This window comes from Perca flavescens, chromosome 2, assembly GCF_004354835.1.
Source record: "Perca flavescens isolate YP-PL-M2 chromosome 2, PFLA_1.0, whole genome shotgun sequence".
NCBI classification, from domain to species: Eukaryota; Metazoa; Chordata; class Actinopteri; order Perciformes; family Percidae; genus Perca; species Perca flavescens.
The window spans coordinates 13,431,984-13,458,137 of record NC_041332.1 but is presented as its reverse complement, the minus strand read 5'-3'; the positions used below and the strand labels follow the sequence as shown (position 1 = coordinate 13,458,137).

Here is a 26,154-nt window from a genome sequence, read left to right as displayed (position 1 = left end):
CAACGTCTCAGCTGATAAACATTGTGCCTTTTCACCATCTTTTTCATCTTGTTTTTTGCCCAAACATCAGTCTATCAGCGCACAGAAATTAATTTCCTCTGCCGGTATAATCAGAGCAGATAGGATCCTAACCTTGGTGCATAAATGTGTGTGTTCTTTGTACTGTTAGAGTGACACAGGTCACTGACAATTTATGTAATTGGCAACTGTGTTCCTAGAAAAATGTCTCTTGTTATTGCCTGGGCCTGATGCATTCAGGCCTTCTTTTCCAGAGCTGAATTCTGTTTGACTCTGCATACGGATGAGAGAAAGAAAGTTGATGTGTGACAAGACATGAGCCTCATCTGAAACCATGTTAAGGTGTATGTTGTGTATCTGAGTCACAAGACCAACCAGGAAACCAAAACATAATTAATAAAGGTAATTAACAGGTGCCTTCCATTCATTCCCATGACAGCAGAGACATAATAGGTAATACTTAAAAACAAATTAAAGCAATGCCCTGGACCTTCCTTACCAATAAAGAGGTAATGTTTCAACTGTTTTTTTTCAGTAAGCAGAATATGTCATAACAGTCAGTAGGATTCATCCTCTGGGGACCATGAATGTCTGCACAAAATGACATACTGAGGGTGACAGTAATATTCAGACAGACAGTATGGGAAAAATGTTTGTTGAACATTAAAGCGTGTAAACATATTTTAGTAGAAACCCCAAATACAAGTATGAACCTGAAAATGAGCTTAATATGGGACCTATAATAACAATAATAGATGAAACTACTTAGATAATAGGAAGAATAGTTGCGTGAAATAGTTATCAGTCGAGCTGGTCATCAGGAAATAATCTTTTCACTTCTCCATATTATTTGTGTTACACAATAATGTGCTTCTGGAGGCTTGAGAATTTGTGGAAGTGATACCAAAAGCTCACGCCGCTGTGATATATTTGCACATCATTAGCATGCTTTACTCAAACCCAGGCACATGACAGAAACACACACACACACACACACACTCATCCTGTAGAATGACACAGAGAATGAATGGATTTTGCATAAATCCAGAGCTTGTCATTTCTGTCCATCCATGACATAAAGAAGCTGACTCACTCTGACCTCTGCATCGGGGTCACCCTGGGGTCACGCCATGTCACACAGATGCCTGGAATCTCAGCTATGTTCCCTGACACACTGGCTACAGACCTTACACCACACGTATTCATGTCGTTCCCACCATCCCATTCTTGCAAAAGAAACGGGAATCAGGGCCTTTCAGGGGTCTCTTACCCCATCTCTCTCTCTCTTGGTCTTGTTTCTCCACTTTTCTACTTTTTCTCTCAGGCTTTATCTTACTTCTGTCTCCTCCACCCTCCTCCACTTATAATTTCTCTCTCAAAACCCCTTTTTCTTCTCTTTCTATGTTATTCTTGAGCCATGGTCTTTTGGGGGCCTCTATAAAATGTCTGTGAGAAGGGCTGTTTGTCTGTGGCACACACACACACACACACACACACACACACACACACACACACACACACACACACACACACACCTCCATTGCACCCCTATAGATCAGCTGTAGGATCCCACTATGCTGCCTGACCACGTGGCTTCAATGCACAGAAGAACCCTCTGTTGCAGTGCCATTGAGCAGGGGCCCATGATGTCACAGGGAAATCACCTTCATCTCTCAAACACACACACACAATGCACAGTGCACAGCCCCTCCTCCACTCTTTTCTTCTCATCGCCGTGGTGAATGGAATTGCATGGCTGTGCAGTTCAATCACTGTCAAGTGCAAATAAAAGGGGTCTCTTGTGCAAAATTTCATGATTCACAATTGATTAAATAGGGGTGTCATTTCATGGCTGAACAGGGAGGTGTTCAGAGAGGAGACGTGGGGGGGGGGGGGAGTAAGGCTTTTTCATGCCCTTGTGAGATATGGCTCAGAAATCGCTTGATGGGCCCCCTTCAAAGCTGGAGATGTAAAGTTCTGGGATTTATTCACAGAGGAAAATAAGAGGCCGGTATCGGGAGGGGAAAGGGTTAAAGGGACACAGTAGGAGAATTGCCAGTATCTTCTCATGGCTTGTTAACGTGCTTTCATGCCCTTGGGAGATATAGACCTAATATACTGTATGTAAGCCGTATGATTTAGATTCCTGTTGTCATGTGGAAACTCCCAGGGTTCACCCAGCGGGGAGGCAGAGGAGGGCAGAAGGCAGGAAGTTGTTTTGAGAATAAAAGACCAGGAAAGAGGATGGTTTTGCAGGAGTGAGTGGGCATATAACATCCCACTGTATACTCCACAAAAGGACATTGACTACAGTAGTAATGAAGTTAGAGAGAAGTATTTCATCACTGTATTGTGGGAAGTGTATTAAGTTGCAAATCTTAAAATATAACCAGTGACGTTTCAGAAGCTTTTATTTTAAAGTCAGAACTGTGTCTGACCCTGATCAGATATGTTCAGGTGACCTGCACTCGTCTATGTAGAGCACAGCCAGACACAATGGGCCTCATTCACCAAACGTTCTTAGGAACAAATGTGTTCTTAAACCTCACTTACAAAGTTTTCACAAAGATTCTGGCATTCACCAATGTTTTCTTATTTGGGATTTGTTCTTAGGTAAGAACAGAATCTACGCACACTCAAGAGCACTCTTACAAACAATTTAGAGCTGACATGTTTGCGCAAAACCAGTAGCCATACTGTTTTTATCCGTTCTAATTTAAAGTTTTACATTTCTCTCCATTTTGTAACTAATTATTTTCATTATTTTACACATAATTATACGTTTATTTTAATAAATACACACTACTGCTCGTTTGTAAAGCACTTTGAATTGCCATTGTGTATCAATTGTGCTAGGCCTATATAAGTAAACTTCCCTTGCTTTGCCTTCAATTCACATCAATTATGTTAATGGGGAACCCTGTCATCCAATAAGTGATTGATCACGCTATTTATACGCCAAGAGTATCGTCTATGTTTTGTAATAAAGAAATTTTCCTCCGATTTCAGATCAAACCATTTCTTTTCTACTTCATCGGTTCTGCGCCCCTCTCTGTGTACAGCGTTCACTGCATGAGTAACTGCATTCCATGCATCGGTTTTATTTGCTGCTTAGTATGCACTGCTGACGCTACTAAATATGATGTCTCGTTTTTCGTTAACTTCTTGCAGTAGTACCTCCACTTCAGAATTAGTTTTTCTTTCTTTTGGAGTCGAGGCCTCCACTGTCTGCCCCATCTTTTGGACATTTCTCTAAGTTTGCATACGACACGGCCCAGGGCCCTTTTATGGGAATTAGCGGGACGTTTACCTATGCTAAATAGGAGCAACGGGCACGAGCTTTCAATTTACAAAGACATTGGGATTCATCATTCTAAGAACACACCTGCGAACAATTCTGCTGTTTAAAAACACGTCATGAATCAAACGTAGACTTTTTTTAGGGACTTTCTTAAGAACATATTTAAGAGAAAACTTAGGAAGATATTGGTGAATGAGGCCCAATGTCCACCGACTCTATCCCACTACTGTTGATGAAGACAACCTAACAAACAACTACATTTAGGAGACTATAACTGCCTACTTACCTAAATCTATCACAAATGTTTTGATGTGAACGCTGCCAATTATGCACTTCCTACAGGTCAAACTAAACATTTGAACTGTTAACATTTTTTAACGATGTTTTGAGAGAAGTGTGTTTAATTTTCACTGTAATATCATTACATGGCATCTAAGGAACAAATCTGTCCTGTTTTCCTTAATGATAAGACAAAGATTTCAGTTTATATTTCTTTGTAAAACAAAATAGAATATTCTAGAGGAGGAGTTGGAGTATAATTTGCTAAATGTTAGCATGAATAGCTGCTAGTTTATTTAAGACAATACATTGTGTAACATTTTAGATATTGTCCACTGGTTGGTCGGACAATTTCCACTGTTGCAGGTAAGAGAAACTTGTTTGTAACTCGATAAAAAAGAAAACACTACACCAGCTGTTAGTTTTGTAGTTATCGTCACATAGCGCTCTTTACCTTGCTTAGCTCACATAGGATTATGTCAGCTTTGGCTAGCTGGGTAATGCTAGCTGTTGATAGTTCAGGAAGCACTGGCTCCGTTCTATTCAGGAGATCCAGCACTTTATTATTTACACCTGTGTTTTTATACTATGACATTATAAAAATGTCTCCCGTGAAAAAGCCACATTAGCTCTACAGCAGGCTGAAACATCTCCACTTTAGTGTTTACTATTAGCCCAACATTAAATATAAATACATAATCCAGGGTTATGTTAATTTGGATTTAAATTTAGCTCCAGGTTAACATGTTATAGTGTAAAATGTACTTTGATATTAGCCTGTGAATATGATGTTGTGAGGCTGTGGCTATGGAGGTAGAGCGGGTTGTCCATTAAGCAGGGCTCTGGGGGGGGGGAAATCGCAAGAGATCCCAAAAGTATTGCAATTGCATGCAAACGTATTGTGAATGAAATATTTTTTAATTCCACTGTGGTTTTGTAGGAACTCCTCAGAGAATCCCCCACGGTTGATACATTTCTTCATATTGTGTGGAGTTTTTCATGCAGAGCTCTGCTGTGTATAAAAAGGTTATTTGTTTGAGGAAGAGGAACTCCATCTATCTCCCTAGTGTCTGCGGTTATGAGTGCAGAGGTCTGTTTTTTTTTGTGTCCTTGCCCAGTTGAAATCCATGCACGCAAATATAGTCAGCGAAGCAATATAATTACAATACAAGAATATCCGAAAGAAGTGGAAATTCAACAGCAGCTTGTGGAGTCACCTCTGCCCTCTGGAATACCCACGAGTCTCAACCCCGGGATCACTGTCTCTGGAAGACTTGGATCTTTGTTGAGTGGTTTCAACCATAAGAAGCCAATTGCAATAATTTGTCTTTGTTTAAAAAGATTCTTAGAGGAGAGGCAGGTTCTCAATGTCTGTCTTCTCTAGGTATTTGTAGCACATTCACACACACACAGAAAGACACACATCCTTTTCACCACTTTTGCTCCGGGGCTTGTCGCAGGGCAAATGGCTTCTGTGCATACCAAACCCAAACGGTTCATTCAGAGCTGCCGCTAATCATGCCTTTGCGTGCACACACGCTTACACACTTAACATTTCATGTGACCAGCATTCCTCCAGTTTTAGCTGTTGGGGGAGAAGGGGATTGAAGGGATTGACAAAAGGAAGGGGGGGGGGGAAAGAGAGCAGTAGCAACAACTCTACCCTAGAAAGTGAACCTAAGCACAACATCTCTTACATAATCAAAAAAATACATCTCCGTAACTCATTTCTGTATTTCTTCACCCTGTTTCCAACTTGATTGTTTTTGTCCGGTAAAGTTTAGCCCTTTTGAAACCCTTTACTGTTACGCCATTTGTTATTGAACTGAATTGAAGCTCAGTCTTCTCGGTCTTCTTATTTTGTAAATCTTTCTGCATAGTGTTTCATACCTAAATTGTACATTTAAAAAAGTAGAAAAAAGAGCAGCTGCTCTCGCCCCCAGACAGTTGATAAGCTATGGTAAGTAAAACCTCTGAGAAGTCACTAAGCATTTAGGTCGTCCCCGCTCTACCCTGGCTCATATCTCCGTGAGGTGTCCTAAGGTCCTAGAGCAGCTGTGAACTAGGTCTGTCAGCGTATCTGTCTCCCGTGTCATGCCAGACGCCACATCTCGCTTAGAGTATCAGGGATTCAGTCAAGGTAATTAATCTGAGCTCGTTAGCCACATGGCAGGCAGGTCGTAGAAGAAGCTGGCCTGCACGCTGCTGATGACTCAACACCCACCTTCTTCGTACTGTATTTCTTAATAAACTTACGTGTGTTTATGTTGCATGGCTGTCCGTACACCAGCTTGTGTTGACGGAGTGCGCACTGCTGGCACACGCAGTAGCTTATCTCAGCTCGGCCCCCGTAGGAATGATGTCGTTTAAAGGGAGCGGGCTGGTGAGGGTTGGGTGAGACTGATATGTGCTGCTACCTTGCTCTCCCTCAAATCTACCATGAGAATGCAACAGCAAATGATGGCATTAGGGAGGAGGGGAGGGGGCGGAGCAGATGAACTGCTTTCCTTGCTAGAGTGAGGGAAGATTCGTGGGCCAGGGGAGGATGGGAGGGGTAAAGCTGGACAGGTGCTAAGAGAGAGATATGTGTTTTTTTCTCTCTCTCGCTCTCTCTCTCTCTTTCTCTCTGCACAGGAGGCTGTGGGGAATGAAGAGAACGGAAGAGAGGGAAAGAGAGAGAAAAAAGGACAGGTGAAATATTTCCCCCTGTGGCAGAGGAAATGGGGGGGGAAAGTGGAAAGGGCCAGCTCTGTATTGAGAAAAAGACTAAACCATTACCGGAGGGGCTGCTGAAAGTCTCAGCCCCACAGACCTCTCTCTAAATGTACCTACCGGTGATGGATGATATTAACGTTTACCCCCTCTGCTTTTTCCTCACTCCTCAGCAGAGCTCATGGGAGGGAGGGAGGTGTGTGTATGTGTGTGTGTGTGTGTGTGTGTGTGTGTGTGTGTGTGTGTCGTGCACACACACAACCAGCAAACCACATGCCAGGCTATCCTGGCATGGCCTCCTCGACACTCCCAGGGAGTAGAAAACGTATCCCCCGTAACAATCGATAGCTACCCCCAGTTCCCAGCTCCATCCGCAGTCCACCGCAGCTCCCATCATCAATGGTCGCCACTACTATTAATTCTGTGCCTCACCGCTTCCTGCTTAGAGCCCGGTCCCTGAGATTAAAGAGCAACACAGCTACTAGAGTCCTTTTCTCACAGGAGGAGGGGGAGAATGAGGGAGGAGGGAGCACAGTGTGAAGATTGTTTATCCAGAGGAATCTCCTTAGTGCCAGTTTACAAATACGACTCATTTCCACTTCAGGGCCACATGGGGGCTAATCTCAACTCTTATCAATTAATTTGGAACAAATCAACATTTGTGTGATGCTTTTTGCTTTTTTCCCCCCTCCCAACAGAATCTATCCAGCTGGGAAGCATTCAAAGAAGTAGTTTAAAACACAGCAATCTATTGCTAAAATTCAGTCAGTCAGTTGCTCAAATTCTAGATTCATTTTAGTTTTTGAGTAGTTGTTGATGACTCATTTATCAAGCAAAAATACCAAACATTTGCTGGTTCCAGCTTATCAAATGTGATGATTTGCTGCTTTTGTCCGTCTTACGTGATTGTGAATTAAATATCTTTGGGTTTTGGAGGGTTGGTAGGACAACAGATCACCTGATTGTGAATAATTGGGCTGTTTGTTGCAAAAACTCAAAAGGTTTTCATTGCAATGTGCTGCTCTGATTAGTTACTGCAAGTGAACATATGACGAGCAATTAATCAGTGCCACCTGCTGAGCTGAATCAGATGTATCTTGTCACATTATCAGTTTAGTTTAAGGATTAAAACAGTCATCTTACCTAATACATGGCCTTTGGTGTGTGATGTAGAGCCACTGCTGGCTTGTTTTCCCTGTAGCTTGAAGGAATAGTTAGACATTTTGGGAAATGCCTCTTGCCAAGAGTTGGATGACAAGATTAATACTATGTGATTGATTCTTGATTGGTCAGGCGGGTGTATGGGCGGGACTTCGATACCGCGGCTCTACTTCCCAATCACTACTGCGCAGAGTCAAAAATAACAAGATGGCAGAGCCCGTATCCGGGATATTTCGGCTTCATTTTTGTACAGTGGGAGAAAGTGAAAACACTAGGGCTGCTCCCTCTTAGTCGATTAGTCGACTAATTGGTCATTTTGGTCTTAGTCAACTTAGATTTCTTTAGTCGATTAGTCATGTTTGATGCTTTTTTCATGCTGAATGACTTATTTCCAAGAAACGTACAAGCACATCGCTGGTAAACCCAAGAACTAAAGTGGTGCTTTTGCATGACTCTTTGCAGAGAAACTCAGATTTACAGATCTGTCGATTAAATCAACTAATTGATTAGTCGATACAATTAAATGAGTGTTAGTCGACTTAGGGCTGGGCGATATATCGATATTATATCGATATCGTGATATGAGACTAGATATCGTCTTAGATTTTGGATATCGTAATATCGTGATATGACATAAGTGTCTTTTCCTGGTTTTAAAGGCTGCATTACAGTGAAGGGATGTACTTTTCTGAACTTACCAGACTGTTCCAGCTGTTTTATTATTAATGATTATTTATCTAAAATATAAGTGTGAAGATATTTTGCGAGAGCACCAACTGTCAACTCTAGAATATATTGCCGCAATATCGATATTGAGGTATTTGGTCAAGAATATCATAATATCTGATTTTCTCTATATCGCCCAGCCCTATATTAGAAAATATGGGACGTAGAAATAAGCGCTGAAAATGTGTAGAAGAAAAATGTAACAATTTAAAACGTTGGAAAAAACTAAAACAAACCTTATGGAGCTTTGATTTCAAAAAAGGTACTCCTGTTGTTATACAGTATTTATTTTCACATTTTATTGTTATTTGAACAGTTGAGCATTGAACCAGGTGAAGAAACCTGTTTATTATTTATTCATTTGATTTTGCAACTGTTCACAGAAACAGCCGGTTTCTATGAAACTACATGTGACATGTCATATTTGGCTTTGACTTTGACTGAACATTTGCTCTCACTTTGCGGAAAAAATATCGGGATATATATCGTAAATCGATATTCAGCCAAAATATATCGGGATATGACTTTTGGTCCATATCGCCCAGCCCTATGTCGACTAAGAATTTCTTCAATCGAGCACAGGTCTAGTAAACACGTCGTCCAACTTTATATACAGTCTATGGTTTAAACAAACAGATTTTGTTACCTTTGGACAGCAGCACCAAGCTAACTGTTTTCCTGTTTCCAGTCTGTTAAGCTAAGCTAACCATCTCCTTGTTCTACATTCATATTTACTGCAGAGACATAAGATTGATATCTATCTTCTTGTCTAACTCCCGGCATGAAAGTGAAGAATTGTATTGATCATAATGTCAAACTATTCCTTCTAATATTCCTAATATTATGTTTTCTAAAAAATAATAGGTGAGGTGGGACGCCTCCACTTAAAAAATACAGCAGTAAATGCGGCTGTGTGAAATTGTGATGGATGTTTTCTGATCTTATTTAGACTAAATGATTACTAAAAACAAAAGATTAATTGATCCTAAAATAATAATTTCATGCAGCCCTGAATCAACCCTTTCTTTGCTATATACAGTAAGGAAGCCTCACTCGCTGTGGAAATGTGGGTAAACTTGGGCTTAGCATACATTTTGTAAAGACTTTGTATATTTTGATGATTTTTATGAATTAAGTGATAAGAGAATATAAACACTGCTTCATCTGCTAACATTTAGTATACATGTGCTGTAAGCAAAGTAGATTTGTTTCATCAAGATGGGTTGAGGAACATTCGGCCGCTGTTGTTTTAAACATTTGCTCGCTTGGGAATTTTTCCAATTTCACTGTGTCCCTCATCTTCTCTTGTCTCTTGCAGTGGGACTCAAAGCAAGAGTAGGCTATCCGTTTCTCTAGGGCAAACACATGCTGCCTCTACTTTACTTGTTCTCTCCCTCCCTTAAACACACACACACACACACACACACACACACACACACACACACACACACACACACACACACACACACACACACATGAACACTTTGGGAAAAAAAGCCACATCAAGCATTCACTGTACACACATAATCGTGAAAGCACACAGACTCATTTTACCTCTGCAAACATCCAGTGACTTGCACTGCATGGATTAGCCCCCTTACACATTCCCTTTGAAACTCGGCAAGTAGGGATTTCTTTTTAGGTGATCACTGGCCTAAGCATCTGTTACACGCAGGATTAGCAGGTTCTGCTAATCAGACAACATGGTTTGTTTAAACTAGGCAGAGTGAAGAAAGGAAGGGAAGGGAGAGGTTTTGACAGGCAGGAGGTAAGTTGAGAATAAAGGCGAGAGAAAGGGAGGGGAGGGAGAAAAGAAGGTGCGAGAGACATGAAATAGGCAGCAGATGATGAGGGAAGGGGAGCGAGATGTGGAGCAGAAGGGATGAGAGGTGAGCAGTGCAGAATTGGGATGTGTGAAGAGAAGTGTGAAGGGAAGGAGAGGGGGGAAGCAAAGAATCGAGAGAATAGTCAGAGAGGAGAGGAGAGGAGAGCCATAAGCATAAAGGTATCAGACCTCTGCCAAGGAAGCAGCTTAAAAGGAGCTGACAATGACAATATTGTTTTGTGTCTTCTGTTTTTCATCCTGTTTTTTGGTCCTTGTTTCACTTCTAAAATATCATCCCCCTCCTGTCTCTTTGAGTGTGAAAGTGTGTCATCCAGCCACCTATGTAATTGTTCCGGTACAAGGTGTTGGCAGAGAGGGAAGGTTGATGGGCTGATAACAGGCCTGGCTTTAGGGGTGGAGAAACATTTCTATGCTGAGCGTCTGGCTCACAATAGCATCTCACTTGCTTCCCATGTGTCTGTCACCTCTCCTGCTTCCATTCTGTCTCACATACCTCACATTGCACTTAGCTCTCCCTCACCCTTTTTCCTTCCTCTTTTCTGTGTCTTGTAAATGGAGAAACACATCAGGGATCCCTGTTGTTGTGAGCTCTATCTTTCCTAGGCTGCTGTTTGTAGTTCCGTTCCCCCTTACTTTTCCCCCTCCGCCTCTTCCTTTTGTGTGTCAAGCAAGGTGTGCAACAGTGGTGTGGCAGCCAGGCAGATGTCTTAGTTTTCCGTTTGATGCATCGTGGCACATTTCACTGGAACAAGCCAGCGCTTACTGGGAGCAGAACTCATGCCTCGTGTCAGCGCTCCACCGCCTTGCATTCCCCACTTTTACTCATTACCCTTTTCCCTCTTTCTGCTCTCCCCTGTGCCCCTTCTTCGCTTTCAGCCTATTCTGCTGGAAAGATAGGGAAATTGTACATTCAGACGTTCACACACACACACACACACACACACACACACACTATCTCGCATATGCAGATGCACAGCGCTGACAAGTGAAGCCTTTCCAGTCACATGCCACACCACTACAATTTCTTCACATTCTCATGTGGCTCCACTGAAAAAGGAATTGTACACATGCATGCACATGCGCCCATAAACACAAAACACCCACACAAACTCAGCACAGTTATATTCTGGCCCTTTATCCCTTCTTGGTAATCTGTTTACGGAGTGCTGGGCCCATTTGAGGGAGAATTTAATTGAAACCGGGGCTAATCTGATGATTGCACGGAACGGCAGAGCCCTCGGCCCTGCATCAACTCCAGTTAGGTTGCACCTTGTAGTCCTCGCACTCAATACCTTGCTACTTCATTTCATGCCTCGCGGTTCAATGCAGCGCTGCCCACTCATACATGCCACGTTGATTGTTAATCCGACATTTGATATGCACCGCGCTCACTCAATTCTGATCTTGTTTTTCTTGTGTGTGTCCTCCCTCCTCTTTTTCTCACTCCCCACCACTTACCCAACGCTTCCCTTGTCTTCCTCCTCCTGTTCCCTCTTTTTTTTCATACAGGATGGATATTACTCGCACCGGCCAAAGGAGAAAAATAGAGTGGACAGCAACAACGAGAACTCTGTGCCCAAAGACTTTGAGAACATAGACAACAGTAACTTTGGTGCACGCTCACAGCCACACCGGCAGTCTGTAGGGGCCACCAGCAACAAGCAGCAGCAGCGAGAAAATCTGCAGGACAAGGCCCACGCCCAGCAGCAGGCCTGGCGGGACAACTCCCAGAGTCTGGGCCGCAGCTCAAACGAAGTGCTGCCTGTAGGCCACCAGCCGCTGGCAGTCAGCAACAATGCCTCCTACCCAGGTGATCAGGGCGTTGCGGGAGTGTCACGTCAACACTACCGTGCCTCACAGGCCCAGCAGGCCCAGTCACAGCACAGACATCAGCACCCGCACAAGAGGCAGGCAACTGCAGCGCCGCTGGAGGTGACCTACGACCAGCCACCCAAGTGTGAGATCAGTGGGAAGGAAGCTATTTCAGCTCTTTCCAGAGCCAAGAGCAAGGAGTGCCGGCAACAGATCGCTGAGGTGTACTGCAGACACAAGGAAGGGCAGTTAATGCCTGAGAAGGTCACTCGCTACTGCCCCCTCGAGGGTAAGTCCATCATTGTGATTCCTTTGATCGATTATTTGATTTTTGTTAATGCAAATGGTTACGTCTGTGCGATTAGTGCAGTCACTTTGTATTCTGCACACAAATTGTCTCAAATAATGGGTCGATATCTATTAAGCTTTCCATCGTGGGGCACCTGATTTTTGAGTTTCAAATGGTTGTGTTATGTGAAACTAGGGCTGTCCCAAATGATTATTTTTTAAACGATTAATCTAGCGATTATTTTTTTGATTAGTCAACTAATCTAACGATTAATTTTTCAGTTAGCAATTACTTTTCCATTGCTCAATTATTAATAATTTACACAAAACAAATTTCAATAAGGCTCTAATCTCTATTTATTGAAATGTTTAAACACTGCACACAATTAATTTTTAGTGCAACCTGAAGCCAGATGTAGGTTACTTTCAGGAGGAATACAAAAATAAAAACTTAAACAGACCAAGTGCAAAAAGAGTAGCCTGTATTTGCTTTTTTTAACAGTAGGTAAAATAATGAATAATGATATGTTTAACATCCAAGCTCTTCTCCCTTTAATTTAACTTTAATTATTTGTATCTAAAGGCTGGTTAAGCACTGTAGGGAGGAGAAGTTGGACAGTTTTTTTTGTCTTGTTCCAGTGATTGGACACATCTGGGTGATGGCGTTGGATATGCAGTAGTATTATAGATGAACAACGCCGACACACAGTCCTCTTCTTATCCACCACTCTCTCACCTGTAGCCTTCTACTGTAACTGACCCGAAGACCAAAGTTTTCGAGGCGGGGACGGCACCAAGTGGGAGGGCATGTCATGGGACCTGACAAAAAACTGCATGTAGGCGGAGAGCTCGGCTAGCTTCAGAGCTAAGGCGGGGCTACAGATTAGGTGTCCCTAGAACGCGCGTATCTAACAGTAGTTCCGCATTACACTAATTAATTTGCACACAAGTTTTATTTATTAATTTTATTTAGTGACGCTTCGACGCAAATTATTTGTGTCGACGCATTTACGTAATGACTACGTCAACAAATCGTCCCAGCCCTATGTGAAACCATGTTTTGTACAACATCTGACTATTATTTCTCTATAAAATAACATTTTCATGACTACAATCGAAGTTAATGTGTGGAATAAAAACATCCAATGTTACTGTTTATTGAGGGCGTAACTCAAAAAGTGAAGAGTCTGGATTTGATAAGTGCTGGCAACATTAGGAAATAACCCCACAACTGTCATCACATTTTTATTCAAATATTGCTCTGCTTTCATTTGTGCACGGAAATTTGTGACCGTCAATCTCCTATTCCCTACTGAGTTTACTTTACTTGTGTTTTCCACTTTATGCGTCGATATCAGACAAAGAGGGCCATGACAAAATGTTGGTATTTCACGAGTTAGAGAACAGTCTGTGAGAGCTGTGTGGAGGCAATCCTAGCCCAATTTTCTTTAGTATTTTGAGTATAGCCCCTTTAAGAGCTCCTTACTGCAGCGCTCCTTAGACAATTGTTCATCTCAAATCACTTCACAAATTCAGTAGCAGGAGATCAATAATCTAATAGTTTTTAGCTTGAACTGATCATTCTAGCAAACTTACTAAAGTACAAGATACACAGAAAACACAAATGGAAATAATGCTGAGAGGTCGTTAATGTCCTTTTCTCATATAGTTTGACATTTCATTGTTTTCACATTATTTCCTCCTTCTCTGTTATTCAAACTTTTTTTCATAGCAAAAAAAACATATCTGCAAAGCTAAGTATAAATAGTGTTGTCTGACCAGTCAGGCTTCAGTACATGGTCAAATATTTCCTCTTCTCGTAATTACAATCAAACTTGTCAAAGGCAAGAAATGTCTTTGTGGCCGATATATAGGCCTACAGGTAATTGGTGAATTAAATTGTTAGAGAAAATGGGGATGCTCCTTGTATTCTCTCCAAATTGGTTTCCAATTTTCATTTGTCTTGTCAATCTGGCCACAGAACACAGGTTCTCTTTTCTTTTTGTCAAACAGACGCACACAAACACACACACACATTGGGCTTTTCTTTTTTTCTTCTTTTTATGGACATCTGCAGTCTGGTTGTGGATTCTATAATAATCTGTTGTGGCTGCCGCCATCAGTGGGCAGCACGCATCAGCAACCATGTTGAAGTGAACAGCACATGCACGCACATGTATTTACACACATGGGAGTGGACTGAATGCAGTTTGGACAGCAGGGGAGGAGGAGAAAGCTTTTATACATCCTGTCTGTTCTACTCAGATACCTTCTCGGCCTTCACTCGTGTTATTAGAACTCGAGGAGGCACTGTGACTTAGCAACTTTTGTGCATTCTCCTTCCCAAGAGCATGAGTATCGTTTGTCTAGGCCTAAGCTCCTGTCATCTCACACAGCAACTCACTATCCCACTCAAACTGACAGTTTGATCAAAGGAGACAAAGAAATTGAAAAGGGCTTTCCCCTGATGGCTGGGCTGTAACAACACGACAGCTAAATTAAATCAATTTTTTCTTGCTCTCCGTCTGCCTGCCTGCTGCCTGCCAATGTGTTATCTCTTCTTCTCTTCCCTCCTCTGTTCCCAAATCACAATTCACGTCCTAACCTTGTTAGCAGAAAATTGTCCAATTTGATTTGATCGGTATGCTGTCCTTGAGGCCTTGGCTAGATTAGCAATTGTGATAGCTCTGGTATTAGCGTCATTGAATACAGGAGGACCATGTTCAATCTCTTTGCCATTCATATGCTAACTTGGATAATAATGATATAATTGGGCTGCGTTGCTCTAGCAGGGGTAGCTGGCAGTGACCTTGTACCTATAGCTTCAACCTAATGGCCTTATACTGAAAAGGATTTGTGCATTCCTATCATCATCATATCGTCATATGTAAAGCTGCAATGATCAATATAATCTAATAACAATGCAGTAAATAATTATGTGTAATGTGAACGCAGTTGCTCGTAGCTACAAACCCGAAGAGAATTAGCGACCAACTCTGAAGATCCCCTCAGCTCTATGAGCTCTATAGCTTCTTTTAGCTCTTGGTTTCCTGGCCCATAACTTCACTGTTTGGGTTCACTCTCACCGCTTTCATAGCATCATTTTTGGCTGCAGCATCTCTGATATGATATCTGCCCAGCACCAAACGGCAGACAGAGTTAGCAATTGCTGGTGAACCTATAGTGCAGCATTTAGCAGATAAAGAGCCAAAAATTGCGCTCAACAGGTTATTGTCGACTAGCATCTGGTTAGCTGATGTTGTTAGCTGGTGATATGATTGTTGCTTGCTAAGGTAGCTGAGGATGATTGCTTGGTTGTTACTTGGTGGGTTGATCAGCATAATAGCAACATGCTAGTTTGCATAACATGTTGTCATGTTGTTAGCTGGTTAGCTAGCTCCAAATGAATGCTACTGTTGCCCCGCGTCTGCTGGATGTGTAAATAGGCTGCTAACAAGTTCACCATTTCAACCTAATATATGATAATATGTCAGTGTTGTGTTCAGTGTTGTATTTGCTCTGCCCCCAAGTGGCCACATATCTGCCATTACAGATTTAAAGGAAAGGAAATGAAATGTGCCACTGCATAGAAATCAAACCCACCAATATGATGTATATGTCTGCTGCCTTTTGTGGATGGTTTGAAGGAGCAGATGCTATCCCCGAGACATTTTCAAATGCAATTTGGTACAAGCCCTTTGGGATAAAGCTCAGCCCTTGTTCTAACCTCTCATGTGAGTGCGTTAAGATGGAGGGTGGGAAAGAGCCTGAAGTTACACAAGATGATGGAGGAAGAGAGTAGGGTGATAGCAGATGAGGTGAAGGCGGTTTAAAAGATTGATGGCAATGGGAAGGATGATGAAGAGTGATGAGTTCAAGAGGAGGGTTTCCATTTTTTCCTTTCTTCAGGTGCAAAGTATGTTAAAAAAAATACTACAGATGAAGCTCAGATAAACACGCTTGGCAAAACTGACAGTAAAATGTAGGTTCTCTCACACACACACACACACACACACACACACACACACACACACACACACACACACACAAACTCACAGCAGTGCTCATTAGTTCAGCTAGCTAGCATAGCACACAATCTCAAAGTGCTTTGTGAAGTGACTGGCCAATTATCCGTGCAAAGCAAACCAGTGAACCTTCTTAGCTGGCCACCAATTACCATTCAATCTGATACGGCCCACAGCAGATTTCCCCCCTGAGCTGTCATACACACATCCACACACACACACACACACAGAGAGAGAGAGATCGAGCGAGCAAGAGAGAGAGAGAGAAAAATAAATAAGTATGTGACTGACAGGAGCCACAGCAAATTTGGGCCAATGTGGGCCAATTGGAGCCAAGGGAGCGTGTCATTAACCCCAACCTTGTGGTCAACCTTTAAACAAAGCCATGTTGGACACCTGCCCTTAAATTTGAATGAATGAGATTAGTTGAACGGGAGGAGCCAGGCCATCTTAGCCCGTCCCTGTCGACTCATAAAAAGAAGACGTGTTGGACACTTGCCTTTCAATTTTGAGTAATTACAGGACCCTTAGGGCCAGACTAGGAGAGGAGCCGGGTGGGGCATTTTTGAGGAACCGTCACCTCAGGGAAATAAACAGCCCCCACCTCAGTATTCCCTCATCTTCCTCTAGTTCTTCAGCACAGACATCTTCCCCTCTTGGGAACTGGAGTCCCAAATTATAGCCATTAATCTCCTTAAGGCATGTTCTGTGAACAAACATGTCTCATAAGCTGCATGTGCACATGTGCTGTAATAACTGAAGATTAAAAAACAAACAATTTTGTGGGATTTGATGGTGCAGAACTGCTTTGAGAAAGTTTTTTTTTCAGGTCTGAAATGCAAGTGTCTGTTTTTGAGTGGTTAAGGGTGGTACAAAACCACACAATGAAGCAATGCAAGTTTACCAATGGCTCACCAGAGATTGTTGGAATTGTTTAATTTGATAGTGGCTTGGCAGGCCGCGACCGGGCGGTGTTTGCCTGCATGCTTATTGTTGTCATTTGTGTGAAATTCAAGGCATCTTCTGGGAGTTTTGCCTGAGAGGAATGATGGCACATTGTCAAACCATGCTCTACCCTGAAAGCCCCAGAGGATTTTGCTTATAGGATTCCTGTCTGAATGAGGATAGTAGTTACAGTGTGTGTAGTGTCTGGTTGAAATTGTCATAGTTCCAATTCAATCACATAAGAAAATGGATGAGGGAGTCATGGTTTTGTGGTTATGCTTTTCTGTTCCACAGCAGGGCTGAGGTAGCTGTTTGACTGTTTGTTCTTATTTATTCATTTATGTATTGATATCTTAGTTGTAGCATGGCTTTCTTCCCTTCTGCATAATACTGACCAATGTGGCCACCTGAGAACATCTGATTAATTTAGATGACACAGTGAAGAGCAAAGGGAAGTATTATATTATTATACAACCACCTCTGTCTTTCAAACCACTTTTCAAGGAATAGTGGCTGTAATATAGTGTTGTATATCTTAAACAGAGCTATGTTAATTGGTAGTTTATAAAACAAATACTCCCTCGGTTCAGTTCAGACTGTGGTAGTCTCGCATTGCTAGACCTTCCTTCACATTGCTGCAGAGGATAAACGTGCTCTGGGTTATTGGCATTTCTTTAAGCCAATCACAATCGTCATGGGCAGCGCTAAGCTCTGCAAGGAGCCACAGTGTTGCTGCAAAATAGCCTCGGGAAGGAACTTGTTTTGGTGGAACGTGTGTACGTTCAAAAGTTGTTTTATTAGTGCGAGAGAAAACTCAGATTGGACAGATAGTCTAGCTAGCTGTCTCAATTTACCCTGCAGAGATCTGAGATATGTGTTCCAACACAAAGAAAGAAAAGAAAGTGGAAGGAAACGGACATCAGCCGAAAAGTCACGCATCCGGCGGAATTTCAGGCGGCACCGGAGCAATCCGTGAAGTAGAGCGTCGTGGATATAGACTATTACCACACTTAGGGGCAAACTTAGAGACAATGTAAAATACCTACTAAATGTTCACTTGTGACATAACAGTTAATTATTATGAATATGCTAATCATACAGTACCACTCCAACTGCTACTTACCATGTTGCCTAGCAGCCTTGTTGTTTAGCTATTTCCGTTTATTGTTTAATGAAAGAATAACATTTAACAGTCATCAATAACTATAGATTATCAAATAAATAACAGATATGATTTGGCAATCAAACATGCAAACCCCTGGTTATATTACTGATGAAGAATCCACGCAATGTTGTGTAAATTAGATGTAGTTAACACAATATATATATTCTCTGGTGCCATTACATTAATTTAGATATTGTTGTTTTTGGGCTTCACAGGTAAAGCCAACGCTAATGTCCAGTGGGATGAGGACTCTGCGGAGAGCTTTCCATCAAAACCAGTCAGAATAGCGTTTGTCCTGGTGGTCCATGGACGAGCCTCTCGCCAGTTTCAACGCCTCTTTAAAGCCATCTACCACACCTCGCACTACTACTACATACATGTCGATCAGGTGAGCCACGGAGAGCCAATGTTTGATGCACCTTTTAATGTTAAAGAAGTCAAGAGTCAGATTGGTTAGAATATTTCAATTTTCTTTGTTTTTCAGTTACATTAACTTGTAAAATGTAATCTCTTGGCATCAGACGACACAATATTAATCCGTGTGTGATCATTCGCTTTTTTTCAGCGCTCTAACTACCTGCACAGGCAGGTGCACACCATGGCTGCCCAGTATCCAAATGTGAGGGTGACACCCTGGCGCATGGCCACCATCTGGGGTGGTGCCAGTCTGCTGACCATGTATCTTCGCAGTATGGCTGACCTGCTTGCCATGAGGGACTGGAGCTGGGATTTCTTCATCAACCTCAGTGCTGCCGACTACCCCATCAGGTAACACTGATCTCACAGAAAGGGGAGTTCAGTATAAGGTAGAAGGGGAGACCTGAGGGGAAGGCAGTCAGGTAATTTCCCTCTAAGAAAATGAAGAGAGGTATAGGGGAAAACCTCTACAGTAGTATAGGTGACAAAGGCAGTCACCAGGCGTGCACAACAATAGTAGACCGCTCTCAGCCAATATGGAAGAAATTCAATACACACTGGTCTGGGTTCCTGCGGTTGATTCTGAGCTTTGAATAAAGAGTCACTCCAAACCAAACAGATCAATGAAGTAGAACCTCTGCTTTTGTCAAACACTATTCGTTCACACCTTCTCTTCCAAGTCCCTGCTTTCTTGCTTGCGCTCAATTGAATGGGTTACATGGTGAACTGATTACAATTTAATTGCCCCGAGTCAATACCTATTGACTTTTCAGGCCTGTTGTGTACTGTACGGTCCGAAGTTCATCTCTTCAGTCCAAAACGTCCCTTCTAAGAGGCTGTGAAAGGTAATTAAAGCCACAAAGTCTACGTGAACTGGACATGAAGTCATGGAAATAGCCTGTTGGAGGATATATTTTGTGACTTGTCCTTTTTTTATGTGAGTTTATAGTCCTTCTGGAAGTTCAGGGTCTGCTGGGTTTTTGATGTAGCTCTGCAGCAGCCAATTAAAATCCTCCTATTAAGGAGAGAGTTATCTCTTTTGCGCAGCCAGATGTCCACTAGTTGAATTTAGACAAGCTGTAATGGCCACTGGGTAAAATGAAGCTGGATCTGATGTCTCCACAGCTGGAGCTAAGATGCGGCAAATGTGGATTTTGTTCACAGACGGGCTCAGTCTTGTTGTTTTTTTTTTTTCACCATATCAATGAACGCTGCTGACATGCTGTCCCTCTCTGTGTGTCTGTGTTTCTGCTGCAGTGTGTGCATACCTGAGTTTATGTCTTGCAGTCTAGTGTGTCTCTGCACCTATCTGTGTGCATATTTATCCTGTCTGTACGCCTGTCTGTCAGTCTGTCAGTGCATGATTAAAGGTATTTGCGAGTGCATGCACCGAGACACTGTTTCCTTCCCGTCTTTTGGCTTCTCATTTGCACATGAGGGTGATGTTGTTGAGAAAAAGGCTGACAGTAGAGGTTTTAAGCCCCATCTGTTGGGAAACGAAACGATTGATGGAGCGAAGGAGGGAGCCGAGAGGCAGAAATGACAGGGAGTGACGAGGGAGCGAGAATAAGCAGTTAGGGTACGGGAAAAGAGTGAACTGCATGTTTTGGATCCATGCAATATGGAAATATGTAAATGGGACCCTTGTATCTGTGCTTAGTAAAGTGCATTGTAACCACAGCTTGGATTTGACCAGGTCTGTGCACTGTATATTTACTGAGATGAAAACACAAATGTGGTCCTTTTAAGTGGCAGACCTCGGTTCAAGCCCCTGCGAAAGGGAGCATTCGTGCTACACCGAGTGTCCTCAAGCAAGAAACTGAAACCCATTCAGCTGTTTTGTCGCTGATAATCCTTTCTGATTTTTTTTGGGAATGGGATCAGGACGAAAGAAGCATTCTTCCTCAGAAATAAACAGCTCAGCATTACATTATCATTATGGACTTACAATAGCACACTACAGCACAGAAAAAGATGTTGGAATAAGCAGATGCCTCACTACTGCCAGACTGCAAATATGTTAAGCTGCCAGTGTGCTTCATCAGAATTGTGTGTCGGATTGTCCAATAGCTTCGGAAACTCACTGCCCCCCACACCTTTCCCATGTTGGAAATCAGACATTCACACCTACCTCACTCTGTGGTTCATATGTATTATGAATCTGCACCAATATTTCCTTAAAGTAGCTTTACGTTTGAGTATTTTTGGTCATAGACTTTCCAAATGACGTTTTTTCATTCCGACCATACTGCACATGTACTGGGGGGGGGGAGGCTTCCCTGCCCTGCGCTGCCCTGACTACTGCTGTTGTTATCAGTGGGACTGGAGACAAGCATTATTTCCCCTCTAATTCCCAGATAATGTCTGTCCTGCCGCATGGATGGCTCTCAAAGGCAAACCCAGAGCCCCTCACACCAGCAGAGGGGCTGTGTGTCCAGGGGGAGATAAACTGTGTGTGTGTGTGTGTGTGTGTGTGTGTGTGTGTGTGTGTGCGTGTGTGTGTGCGTGTGTGCGTGTGTGCGTGTGTGCGTGTGTGTGTGTGTGCAGGGCAGCCAGAGGATGAGTTACACGCTTGCTTTGTCAGAGTGCAACCCTCTTTCCCAGCTTTTATCTACAGTCTTGCTTTTACCTATCTTTCATAGACTTTACAGCAGCTTTTAAGAAGTCGGAGCTTTTTGAGACATTAACTGGCTGCAGGCGTCATATCTTCTAATCTCTTTCACTTTGTCATCTTTCCATCTCAGGGAAAAAGCTGTGTCTTAAGTGAAAGGTGTCATTTCCTGATGTTGTAAAAAAAAAAACTTTTTAACCCATCAGAACTAAGCCAACTATCTTGAAAATGTAATTTAAAAAATGTCTGAAATTAAAAAACCTTGTTGAAAAACTAGCAGGAGTTTTTTTTTTTTTTTAATTAAGTTGCTGAACTTGTTAGAGTGTGCGTTGTACCTGTAATCCATTGGATTTCCCCTCTGGAATAGTATATTTAAAGTCTGTGTTATAAAAAGGCACATTTTATAAAAAAACACTTTATTAATTTAACAGTAAGACAGTAAGATGGAAGTGAAACAGTTTAAATGGCTATGATATTGAAAATGTTTACATTTTGTAGGTACCAGGTTGTGTGTGTGTGTGTGTGTGTGTGTGTGTGTGTGTGTGTGTGTGTGTGTGTGTGTGTGTGTTACAGTAATGTGTGTGTGTGTGTGTGTGTGTGTGTGTGTGTGTGTGTGTGTGTGTGTGTGTGTGTGTGTGTGTGTGTGTGAATACCACTGTGAGACAGAGCAGCCACAGGGCTGACAGTAAGCAAACTAGACCCAGTGGACGGGGTGACCACTCAGGTGGCAAATCTGGAGCTTGACATGAATTCCCCTCGCTCTGTGTGTGTGCGTGGCTGCATGCCTACAAGCATTTGTGTATCTCTGTGCATGTATATTGCATTGTCGGTGTGCATACTAGCAGATACACAGCGTGTATGCGTGTGTGTGTGTGTGTGTGCGTGTGTGCGCGTGTGTGCGCGTGTGTGTGGGAAGTAGAGACAGAGAAGACCGCATGTGTCTGTGCAGCACATCATCAGTTAGGCTTTATGGCTCAGGACCTCCTAAGATAAGCCCCCCAGGCTGTGAAATTGCTCCTTGAAGAGAAAATGACATTAATATGCGCTTGTCCCTACCCCCAATGATCCTCAAGCTTTTTACCAGGGCTTCACTGCTCTTTTAGAAAGGCAAGCCAAGCCATCATGAAAAGCTCCACCACAGATGAAATGTTGGAGCCAATGACTGTGGCCTAGCCCGCAGAGCAAAGCTTTTAGCTTGTCTGGCCTGTGTATGAGGGAGTAGACTGCTCTATAATGTAAGAGCAGCATGAAGTCATTCATCAAAATCACAATCTTTTGTATAATCCTAAATAGTTTTAACGACGTGAAGGGACCGTGGGGCTAACACTAAGAGCAGCAGAGGTATTTAATTGTGACTTAAACCATTAAATCTGAAGTATTTCTCTATAACATTAGACCCCCCCCCACACACACACACACACACTTTTTTAAGCATTAAATATTTGCATTAAATATTTGCATATTCATAGATTTTGGATTTTCCAATAAGGAAGATGGAGTTTGGTTACATGTGACTGACATTGGCCTTTAAATGGTCTTTAAATGGTGGGCCAGATTAGCTAGTCACCCCAAATCCCATTTGATTGGATGCAGCATATAACAAGATAATTGAACCATTAAGACAGGGGCACAGGATTAGAACTTGAAAAAAATTTTTTTTTATTTCACTGCATTTTTAAGTAACTTTTTTTATAACCACCAGTAACAGATGGATTAATTTGCATAATCTTCCTCCAGAACTCGCATTGTACCTATAACACGTACTGTACTGCAAAATCAGTGTTCCAGCTAGGCCTCACCATATGTTTTCCAGTCAAGAGTAAGTCATTTTTTTTCCATTTCAGGACCAACAACCAGCTGGTGGCCTTCCTGTCCAAATACAGAGACATGAACTTCATCAAGTCCCATGGCAGGGATAACGCCAGGTGAGATGCAAATTTTTCAGACTTCATTTTAATCTCGCCCACAACACTCCAACCTTTCTCTTACTCGCTGGCTAGCTCTCTGTGTTTGTCTCTCATACTCACACACAGCAGCACCTAAAGCGCACACACAGCGCGCGCCGTGGTTACTGAATCAAAATACAATTAGCTCCCATCTGTGGCTTCATTAATTAACCTTCTTGGTGGGGTGAGCTTGCGAGGTCGCTGCCAGAACCCCCTTTTCTGTTGCCGCCACCCGGCCGCCCTCTACTTTCTGCATCATCACACCATGTTACAAACCAGTCATCGTCCAACACTGTGGGCAAAAATACCCCTGAAACACATGAAAAATAAAATCAGCCAGCTTGGATGCATGAGTCAGCATGACTCAGCGTGACTCAGCAGTACCTTTTTTCTATTTGCTGTCACAGTATTTTATTCAGTGCCGTTTGATGAGAGTGAAGCTGTTTTGTTCCTGATTTAATTCAGTTTTAACAACAATTAGGATATTGGTAAACCATGTGTGGATGACTGAAGCTAATTGAAAAGTAATCTGTGTGTGTGTGTGTGTGTGTGTGTCTGTGTCTGTGTCTGTGTCTGTGTGTGTGTGTGTGTGTGTGTGTGTGTGTGTGTGTGTGTGTGTGTGTGTGTGTGTGTGTGTGTGTGCGCGCGCGCGCCACAAAGTACATCAACAATGTTCAGGTAACGGAGGGAACAATCTGACCTGGTTGACCTGAATTTGACTCCATCTATCCAACACTCGATACGTTCACAGCAGTAACACCATCCATTACGTATGCAGGGTGTCACTCGTCTTGTTGCTGATAAAAGCGTGGAGTGACAAGTGCCAACAGCACATAGTCTCAAGTCATTTAAGGCTAAAGATAGAAGACAAGAAGATAGAAAGGAAAGTGATGTTTGGATATACAGTACAACTATTGTTGTATTATTATTATTATTTAGGGCTGAACGATTTTGGAAAAAAATCTTAATTGTGATTTTTCTGCCGGATATTGCAATTCGATTTGCGATTATTATTTTTTAGGTTTAGCTAAAGTCCATTATTCACTGTGTAACAGATCAAACATGTCATGGTGCATTATAGCATGAGACACCATCAAAACTGCTCTATATTCATATGCAAGGATGAGAACATAGATATGAATTGCCAGCAATAAGTATTTTTTTTCGTTTAATAAGCATGGAACATTGAATCTGTGATATGTAACATTATTCCAGCATTCGTCTTGAATGAAATAACACTAAATGTAATAATAAAAAGAGGAATAAAAAATGTTATACCAAATGTTACACCAAACATTCAATTAAATATTGCACATTTGATTAATCACGGTCTAATCGCATTCTTTCAAATTGCGATTTTGATTTGAAAACGATAAATCGTTCAGCCCTAGTATTCTTATTACACTATTCTAGTGAAACTGGTCACAATAATTGATTAAAATGATGAATCTGTAAGTCAGCTGTTGTAGCAGTTGAGTTGTGTCTAGCTGAGCATATCTTTCAGTGTGTACTCTTTTTTTTTTTTTTTCATCTCTTTCAATTTCCATCCCACATTTCATTTAGAAGGAGCAGATCCAGATTTCCCCCCTGATTTCATTACAAGCACTCAAACGTTTTGTTCTCTACTGAAAGAGGACAATGTTCGCTGAAGTCAACAAGGGCCTCTTGTGACACAGCACAGCTCAAAATCTTTGGAGAAAATACAAATGAGCTGCTGATTATACACAAGTCTCCCTCTAAATGTAAAACAAGAACAACAGAGTGCTTGCTTTTACCTAAATTGTGTTTTAAAAGTCAAATTTTTTTACCTGCATGTTTGTATTATAGTTTGTTTTTCTGCCATGTAAATGCAAATTCACAGTTTTGTATATTTAATTAAATTCATTAAGTCAGTGGTATAACCGTATCTTCGTATGTGCTTACTAGGTTTATCCGTAAGCAAGGTCTGGACCGTCTGTTCTTTGAGTGCGACACCCACATGTGGAGGCTGGGTGACCGTAAAATCCCAGAAGGCATCTCAGTGGACGGCGGGTCCGACTGGTTCCTTCTCAACCGCATGTTCATCGAATATGTCATCAACTCCAAGGACAACCTGGTCACCAACATGAAGCGCTTCTACGCCTACACTCTGCTGCCAGCCGAGGTAACACACACAGACAGACACACACAAACTCGCACCGACACGGCTTTCACACGTTCAAGTGTTTTTTACCCTTTGACTGACAGTTGAGCGCTGCTTTGTGCTTACCCTGCATCACGTATAGAAACAGTATACACAGTTCTCTTTTCATTGCTGTGCTAGACGTGCAGGGGAAAAAAGTAAGTCGGAGGCAGACATACAATCATAAAGTGAAGGCAAGGTGTAAAGGCTGACTTTCCAACCGTATTCAAGCATTGGATGAGAATTGAATGATCTCTGTTGGGAAATTGGATGTTTATCATGAGCTACTGTGAATCTCCCGTCTCGGCTGCTACTCTATTTCCTCTTTGTGAATTGAATGGTGTAACAAAAGAAAAGGTATAGGATTCTCTAATTTTGTCTTTCTTTCTCTTCCCCCCCCCACCCCCACCCCCCCCTCTCTCTCTCCCTCCCTCTGTCTTCCTATCCTGTTTCTCAATACCCAGTCATTCTTCCATACGGTGCTGGAGAACAGCGACCACTGTGAGAGCATGGTGGATAACAACCTGCGCATCACCAACTGGAACCGCAAACTGGGCTGTAAGTGCCAGTACAAGCACATTGTCGACTGGTGCGGATGCTCCCCTAATGACTTCAAGCCTGCAGACTTCCACCGCTTCCAGGTAATGATAACACAAAAAATTATTTTGTTAGGCAACCTTCTATGATCAATCAAGTGGCCAAAAGCAGAGCTGGTAGGTCAGGGCCCAGATTTATCAAGAA

At 42.3% G+C, this 26,154-nt stretch overlaps 1 protein-coding gene across 1 annotated transcript in view; it reads left to right on the top strand.

The window, feature by feature from the left end:
- The window catches only part of xylt1 (xylosyltransferase I), an 81,077-nt gene that overhangs the window by 32,366 nt on the left and 22,557 nt on the right, over positions 1-26,154 (top strand). The window contains exons 2-7 of the mRNA XM_028599648.1: positions 11,553-12,144; positions 18,494-18,666; positions 18,844-19,046; positions 23,151-23,231; positions 25,179-25,395; positions 25,878-26,054. Coding sequence (XP_028455449.1) covers positions 11,553-12,144; positions 18,494-18,666; positions 18,844-19,046; positions 23,151-23,231; positions 25,179-25,395; positions 25,878-26,054 — 1,443 coding nt within the window. The remainder of the gene's footprint in view (positions 1-11,552; positions 12,145-18,493; positions 18,667-18,843; positions 19,047-23,150; positions 23,232-25,178; positions 25,396-25,877; positions 26,055-26,154) is intronic.